We start from the raw sequence: 9370 nt of genomic DNA on the forward strand, positions 1-9370 counted from the left end.
GTCCTTTTTTTTTTTTTTTTGTTTTGTTTAATTTCCATTGAAAAGATGAGTCCATAATGAATTGGGTTATCAGATCTGCAAATAAGTGTGTGTGTCAAAGACACCTTGGTGTGTGTATATATCGGTTTTGTTAATTTAAATATATGGCTTATAAATTTAAAAAGTAGACATACCTAGTGTTGGCAATGATACAACCTGGCATATAGTATATAGAATTTGCCGTCTGCTAGACAAGATATCTAGCCAAACAAGCGATTTTTTTGGTTTTGTATTTGTTTCATTTTCTTCATGGAGCTTAATGACAATGCAGAGATCGTATCAGAGACGTATTCTATTATTAGTGGTTCGTCTGAAAATAGCAGGTAGGCTTTCTGTCTATGGAAAAAAAATCGACTGACATTAATTTCAGTCCCTGTGCCTGTTTAAGGATGCAGGGGACGTTGTGGGTTTTTTTTTGTAGAGCAACGTGCACATAAGTCTGAAGAGCGCAATTTTATGGACAATATTTTGTGTTGATTTAAGAGTATTTTCATCAGAACGATGGGCCCATAAATTTAGATTACATCAGCTGTAGAGTGAAGAGCCGTTTTCATTTTGTGCCACTCCAGTTGCCGAAATCGTTTGTTCACTCTCACTGAGACTGAGACTCTCAGAATATAATTCTAAGAACGAAATTGACGTCACTCGTCTCTTCGTTATTTGCTTTAACCAGTCATTTCTTGAGCAGTTCTCACTTAATTTAATTAATCAGACGATAAACGTGTAAGGTTGCACATTGTTTTGTGCGTTGGGATATCAGGCTGGCGAAATGAATATGAGGGTTTTTTTGTTTGTTTGTTTGTTGTTTGTTTTTTATCGATAAACGGTAAACGCACCGCATCAATGACAATAATCAATAAGCCCATGCCCATGTTTTGGCTTACGACCAAGTGGTATCTTTTACTTTTTTTTTTTGTGGCAAAATAATTTAATTTCTCTGATTTTCTTCCACTGACTGGATCCATATTTTATCGTTCTTTTTATCGTTTCTCTTACTCTTATCATTATTTTATCGAATCTTTGCAGAACAAAAGTGTCAAAAACGGCTGCACTATAGATACTCTAGACTTAAGGCTAAAAAATATCTTCTCATACCAGAGACTTGGAATAGGTACAGGAAATTCCTCCATTAACGATAGTTCCATATGTTCGCGCACGAGAGAAGAACTGGTGTCTTTTGGCATCCTATTATTATTATTATTATTATTATTATTATTATTATTATTATTATTATTATTATTATTATTATTATTATTTATTATTATTATATTATTGTATTATTATTACCATATTTATTATTATTATTATTATTATTATTATTATTATTATTATTATTATTATTATTATTATTATTATTATGATTATTATTATTATTATTATTATTATTATTATTATTATTATTATTATTATTATTATTATTCATTAATTTATTTACTTATTATCAATGTTACTATTCTCCATGAGTCTGTATATCCGTGAATAATATAATGCAAAACATTCAAAATAAACCAAAAAGGGGAATACACGTATTCCATCTGAATATATACTGCTACTTCTACTACTACTACTACTACTACTACTACTACTACTACTACTACTACTACTACTACTACTACTACTACTACTACTACTACTACTACTATGATAATAATAATATAATTGTTATTATTATTATTATTATTATTATTATATATTATATTATTATTTATTATATTATTATTATTATTATTATTATTGATAAAAATATATATTAATAATATATATATTAATAATATATAATAATATAATATAATAATAATAATGATAATAATAATAATAATAATAATAATAATAATAATAATAATAATAATAATAATGAATTAATAATAATATAATAATAATAATAATAATAATAATGATATGTATAAGATATATAATAATAATAATAATAATAATAATAATATAATAATAATAATAAATAAAATAATAATAATAATAATAATAATAATAATAATATAATAATAATAATAATAATAATAATAATAATAATAATAATAATAATAATAATAAATAATAATAATAATGATATGTATAAGATATAATCGTCAGCCGCCACTATTATTGCGCTTTTGAGAGAGGGAGGGAGAGAGAGAGAGAGAGGGGAGGGGGAGAGAGAAAGAGGGAGAGAGAGAGAGAGATAGAGAGAGAGAGAGAGAGAGAGAGAGAGTTTTTTGTAATATATTATGTTCTATAAAGATTTTGAATTATATCATTCATTTACTTGTCCATAAGATATCATGGTATCTTTGCTTCTGTACCTGTTATGGAAGGGACCAAGTCTACTGAAATATCACCCATCATTCCAGTCCAGGCTATTACAATCGAAAGTTTACAAGTGAGTATTCCATTTCTCACATCATCTTTAGTTCCCATTGGTTTGAGTTTATTTTTCAACTTTTTCGCAACATTTTCGCATATCCCAAGGTGTTGCGATTATCCAGAGTGGACTGTACTTGCTACTACTACAGTCCACTCTGGTTAATCGCAACACCTTGGGATCCGCGAAAATGTTTCGATTAACCGAAGTTGCAATTAACAGAAGTTGAGTTTCCAATCCCCTATTGCAACATTTTACACATATATATGGTAAACTCATACTAGTTGTAAACAGTGTCCACAGACTGAGCAAAATAAAAACCATATGGCAGTCCTGTAAAGATTTTGTTAAGCAAAAGCAGCTTTGATGCAAGCCGACATCTTATTCAGATTTTATTCACTTTCACTCTTTTGTTCTCAACATTTGTAAGATTCTAAGAGATTAGCTGTGGTGAGAGACAATAAGCTTTCAGAAAACTCGCTGGTCACAATGCACAGTTGTCAATCCCATAACAAAGGATATCGCTCAGTCTCTCTTTACAACTGTCATTGTCTACCTTTTGTCAAGACTAAGCCCAGCACCTCACCTCCTATTTAATGGTCACAAATGACATTACAAACCCATATTGCAAAGCCCCACCCTCTTTTGTCTCCAATAGAGTGGTGACGAACTACTGTAGCATTAAATCCTGCTTACTCTCGATTATTCAACATGTCGCGATTTCTTCCACGATGATATTATGATATTTTGTTTGATTGATTTCTAGAATTTACCACTTTTTGAGGGCAAAAATTTCTTGCGATTAACTGAAGTTTGTTGCAATTAACCAGTGACTTTTATATAGAATTAATTCCGTTTCTTGGGAAATTTTGCGATTAACCGAGTTGCAATTATCCGGAGTGGACTGTACTTTTACTTTTATTGATAATTGAAATGAAAATGACGATAATAATAGCAAGTTATAATAAAATGGTGCTGGTGTTGTTTTTTGTTGGTGTTGTTTATAATAATGTTTATAATGATGATAATGATAATGATGTTGATGATGATGATGGTTATGATTATTGCAGTTTAAGAGCAAAAATATTCTATTCTTTCTCCATTGTCACATACCTTGGCACTGCTGCCAAAAGAGCCTTGTTTGATTTCTCTTTGTTATTTTGTTAATTTCTCTTGAATAGTGCCCATTAACAAGACTGGGGCATGTTTAGATATTATATTATATCTGTTGATGCATACAATGTGCTTCTAGGTGGGGTCTTTGACCTCCCATGGTGGGCAGGCGGTCACTTGCTGTATCTTCTTTCCCCCTATATATGTTTTCTGAGTTGCTTTGTCTTTGCCTTGGAATGGAATCACTTGGTGTTGTCCTGGCCCTTACTGGAGTTCTTGACGGAAGGGGAAACAGCCAAATGTGTAGTTTTAGTTTTGGGAGGTGATATTGTTTTCCTTGTAAATCAAATCTCTATTTTTGTTTTAAACATATCTTGTTAACATTTGAGTGTAATCCTCTTAATGGGATTCTGTGTAGATGATCTCAAACTAAGTACATTGATGGTATGCTCTTGGAACCTACATTTGTTCCCTATTTGAATCAATTCCCCTTTGTCTTACTATTTCTTGGGTGCTTTGATTGTAATTCTATAATTTGTTGGCTATCTCATTTTCTTCCTTTTTACTGGTGCTGATTTGACCTAAATGTGTTGCAAGCCCGTAAAACCTTGTTAAAACAAACAATAACAACATACGATGTGCTTGAATAACCAGCATCTAAAAATGTGCACATTGTAGTGTTTCTGGCCTTGACCCGTTGGGGTACATTTGTGTGAGTGGCCCGAAATATTGATATTGATAATAAATCTTATATCAATTACCTGAAATTAGATTTTGTTATACAAACATTGGTGTTGACATCAGTCATAGAAATAGGATAGTTATTATGACTTAATAATCCACAGCTTTTTAAAAATTAAAATGAGAAGAATTTTTTTAAAATTCCACATAAAAAAAGAAGTAGAGAGAAAATGAAAAATCATTTTTATTAGGAGACAACATAAATGTAGAGCGCTCAATAAATTGATAACTAGTGTTATTATTTCATTTTACAGGAAATATGGAATAACGTCAACTTCAAGAATAAGGATGAGGTGCTGTCTCATGACAAAATGAAATCTATTTTTTTTAATTATGAAAATTCAATTGATTCTACAGAAAATCCAAACCCTAACCGAACACTCAGTGAAGAAACATCTGAAAGAGCAGAGAATTCTACAACAGAAAATTTTGAACCAAACGATGAAAGTATACAACTGCATACTATTGGGGAGAGTCTGAACCAAGTCTTTTCCTCAAGTGCCCCTTTGGAACCAAGATGTCAAGAAAATGCAATGCTTTTAGAGGACAGTCAAGTTGATCTGTTCGACTCAGAAAGAATTATAAGTTTTGAAGGAACATCTAAAGAAATTGATGTTAAATTTTCTAATGAATTTCCCTGTGGAGAAGGTCCACATAATAGCCTTTCATCAAAAGACACTCATTATTTTTCTCAACCTTTGATTTGTGATCAAGACAATGAAACTCGCACTGAAATGTTCCCTTGCGGAAAACTGACATCAAGTATGATTCAGCATGAACCCTTTTCAGGGACATCTCCGGAGAAGGAAAGCCAGGCTGCTTCTCTTCCTTTAAATACCTCAGCTGTTTCTGATTCAAATATTTTTAAGTCCTGTATGCAAACTGAACCCGTAGATAATGCAGTCAATTCTCATTCTTTATGTACCTGCCCACAAAATATATCAAATGATGGAGAACATTTATGTTTAATAAGTCTAAATACCAATAAAAGAAATGAACGAGTTCTTGCCCAAACACAGATAGTAAATCCATATATTGCAAAATCTGAAATAAATTTGCCATCAGACAAAACCAATGACGATAGTGATGCATCTATTTGCACTGTTCCTCCTGATGCAGTGACATACATAGATCAGTCTTCTTCAAAGAATCATGATGCTTGGTCTCAAAATAAGTTTGAACTTATATCTACTTCAGGGAAAAAAGAGACCCTTAGCAAAAATCAGAATTTTGTTTATTTATCACCATCTAAAGATAAAGGACGTTTGTTGTATCAAGAACAGATGGGATTGAAGGAACAAGAGACAAATAAAAGGGACCAGTTGTGTTTATCACAAGGAACAAAATCGTCATCAGATATGTTTTTAAGCTTCACTAAAGTGTCTGATCCTAAAGAATCTTCTCAAGATTTGCAGGCGACAATAGGTAAACGCACCAACTTAGGTCCTTATGGCAAAGACACACGACCCGATAGAAACTCTGAGGACAAGCATGATGAGCCCTTGCCCTCTCTACAAGAACCACATCTTTCTAAAGACAAGAGTGAGAGAAAGTACTTTACTGGAAAGTAAGTTGCTTTGAATTCTTCCTTATTTGATTTTCGAACGAATGCTGTGGCTGCTTTTGAAGTTAACCATGAGGTACCCAGATAATAACAGATACTCATAATATATTATAACAGGCAAAATGTTTAGTTAATATTAATTCCTAATAGTCATAACAAGTTTGAAAACTTCATATTCCTAAAAAATTACCATTGCTTATCTTATATTATTCGATTCCGTTTTTCATACTTCAGCGCAGCACGAAATCTCAACAAGTTAGGACTGGGCCTGTTTGTTTGAGATTTCCGTGTTGAGTATTTTACAAAGAATATGAAGAAAAAATGTGAGGGGGGGGGGGGGGTAAACGTGAGTTGATTCAGTGAGGTCCCATTATTATGAGGTGTAGCTTTAAATGCGTCTTGTTTCATTCAATAACAGGTAGAATGATGCTCCCCTTTACATGTGGTTGATTAAGAAGCCAAAGCCAGCACGTCCCATTGTGGATTACTCTTACACACTCAGCAGGCGACGTCTTTAACATACAAATCCAGTACCTCATCCCTACCACTTCAATCCCATCTGTTCTTGATACAACACGCCCTTTATTTTTAGATGGTGATAAATAAACAAAATCCTGATTTTTGCTCACTTAACACTCTTACACCTCTATACTTACCCCATCATCCTTACCCATAATCACTTCTTTGATTTTAATACAATTACAGTAACAGTCTCATGTCATTATTGCCTCGCTGGTACTGCTACATCTTAACTTGAAGAGTATTTGTTTCTGTTCAATACAAACATAAGGCAAAATAATTTTATCAACAAAAGCTAGAGTTAATGTCCATTTTGTTCAAGATTTCTGTGTAGCCTCTGATAGTGTTGGAGATTTTTGTGTTGTCAATACATTGAAAATAGAGTGATTAAAACGGGAAATTTACATATGTTCGAGATTTCAGAGATTTCGAGATCTGCGTGTTTGTGATTCTCATTCTCATGCTGCACTGTATGTAGTTGAAGTTAGCCAAAGAAATAGGATACTTATTATAATGGTAGTATGACAATTAACCCCAAGATCTTGAACCAATCAACAAAAGCTTTTAGAAGACTTATCAGTAAATTGATATAATATTTTTCTCCTATAGCCTTGGACTTTTTCAGGAATCACAACTCTTTCATTTACATATACACATAAATTTATTTAATACCAGCAGTTTTAGCAGACCCCTACTACCGCAACAAAAATGAATAGAACAATCCTTTGAGTGTAGGAGGTGACCAGCCATGAAAAATTCCTGTGTGGTATTGAGATTGAGAACAATAAATATTAGTATTAGATGAAATAATGTTTAATCAACCAGTTCAGGTTGGAAAGAGAGATGATCAATTTCTAGAGTGCTGCAGTGGAAGAAAAAAAATACAATCTATAACTAAGAAGATTGAAGCCAATCAAAGAGATAAAAAGATTAGGGATTATTACAATAAATTTTTTAAAACGCTTTTAAAATGTTTGGGTCATCCTGGAAAGACAGCTTTCTAGCCTTAGCTAGTTAAACTCATTGCCACCCAGACTATTATCAATCATCATCAATATCATCAACATCATCATCATTGCCTTTTTCACCCTAGGTCAGGGTATGGGCCACAGACAAACAGTTTCCATCCCTCTCTATCTTGAGATAACTTTTAAAAATCTCGTTCCATGTCTTATCACTTCTCTGTATATCAGCTTCTTTAACTCTTCTCCAATGTTCCTCGTGGCTTTCCCCTTGATCTTCTGCCCTGAGGGTTCCAGTCCAATACTTTCTTTGTTAACAGTAGAGTAATTCTTTCTAAAGGCGTGTCCAATCCATCTCCATAGTCTTCTTCCTATTTCCTCTCCCATTGGTTTCTGCTGTGTTCTTTTCCATACTTCTTCGTTCTTAATCCTGTCTATCCATTATATTCTAAGTAGTTTACGCATTCGCTTGTTTACAAAAACCTAATGATATGAACAAGTGTTTATGGAAGGTGCCGGACAAAGCAAGAAAGAAAAATACAAGAAAAAAAAACATTCCAAAAAATCAGTCTACCTCGACTGGGGATTGAACCTCAGAGCTTCTGATTACCGGTCAGACGTGCTACCATTAACATGTAAGATAGAAGAAATTATCTTTATCTTCAAGTTCTTGATCTTTTACTTTGATCTGCTCCCTTTGACTAGTACCTATCTTTAAGACCTTTGACTTTGCATGGTGAATTCTCAAACCAATGAATTCTGAGAGGCTGTTTACAATTGTGGTTTTTGCTTTCATCTGGTTCTGGGTGTGAGACAGATCATCTGCAAAATTCAGATCATCCAACTGAGTCCAGGGGGTCCACTGTGTGCCATTACTTCTTTGAAGGTTTCCTTTATTAGCCAATCAATGGCAAGGGTGAACAGGAATGGTGAGAGCTAGCATCCCTGCTTGACACCAGTCTTAATTTCAATTATCAATCATGCTTGTTTCTTCTTCTTCTTCTTGTTCTTGTTCTTCTTCTTCTTCTTCTTCTTGTTCTTGTTCTTCTTCTTCTTCTTCTTCTTCTTCTTCTTCTTCTTCTTCTTCTTCTTCTTCTTCTTCTTCTTCTTCTTCTTCTTCTTCTTCTTCTTCTTCTTCTTCTTCTTCTTCTTCTTCTTCTTCTTCTTCTTCTTCTTCTTCTTCTTCTTCTTCTTCTTCTTCTTCTTCTTCTTCTTCTTCTTCTTCTTCTTCTTCTTCTTCTTCTTTCTTCTTCTTCTTCTTCTTCTTCTTCTTCTTCTTTCTTCTTCTTCTTCTCTTCTTCTTCTTCTTCTTCTTCTTCTTCTTCTTCTTCTTTTATTATTTATTATATTATTATATTATTATTATTATTATTATTATTATTATTATTATTATTATTATTATTATTATTATTATTATTTTTATTATTATTATTATTATTATTATACTGAAAGAAGTGGCCTTTGAAATATCACAGCCGCTATCAACAATATATAATAAGTCTCGTGAATCTGATACCTTACCCAGTGAATGGAAACAAGCCAATGTTACTGCCATTCATAAAAAGGGAAGCAAACTAGATGCTGCAAACTATAGACCCATCAGCTTAACATGCATACTCTGTAAGGTTATGGAGTCTATCTTGAATGACTGAATAATGGACTTTCTTGAAAGTCATACGATGCTAAATGATAACCAGCATGGTTTTAGATCAAAGAGATAATGCATTACTCAACTATTACAGGTGATGGAGGATTTTACCAAGTTAATTGATCGTGATCAATGCATTGATGTTGTTTATCTTGATTTCCGCAAGGCTTTTGATTCTGTACCTCATGAGAGATTATTCATTAAACTAAAAGCATATGGATTTAAAGGGAATATCTTTAACTGGATTAAAGACTTTCTTAATAATCGAATACAAAGGGTCATTGTCAATGGTGTGGGTCGGATTTTAAGAATGTAATTAGCGGTGTACCCCAAGGAAGCGTATTGGGACCACTTTTATTTCTTTTAAATATAAATGATTTACCATGTGGCATAAATTCAGCTTGCAAACTTTTTGTAGACGATACAAA

General features: G+C 32.7%; 1 protein-coding gene across 1 annotated transcript in view; it reads left to right on the top strand.

The window, feature by feature from the left end:
* The first annotated feature begins 218 nt into the window (after positions 1-218).
* The window catches only part of LOC144967777 (uncharacterized), a 17381-nt gene continuing 8229 nt past the window's right edge, over positions 219-9370 (top strand). The window contains exons 1-3 of the mRNA XM_078905406.1: positions 219-362; positions 2311-2413; positions 4504-5816. Coding sequence (XP_078761532.1) covers positions 289-362; positions 2311-2413; positions 4504-5816 — 1490 coding nt within the window. The 5' untranslated portion in view covers positions 219-288. The remainder of the gene's footprint in view (positions 363-2310; positions 2414-4503; positions 5817-9370) is intronic.

Source organism: Berghia stephanieae, chromosome 3, assembly GCF_034508935.2.
Source record: "Berghia stephanieae isolate SIO BIC M18660-M18661 chromosome 3, UCSD_Bste_1.3, whole genome shotgun sequence".
Classification (NCBI taxonomy): domain Eukaryota; kingdom Metazoa; phylum Mollusca; class Gastropoda; order Nudibranchia; family Aeolidiidae; genus Berghia; species Berghia stephanieae.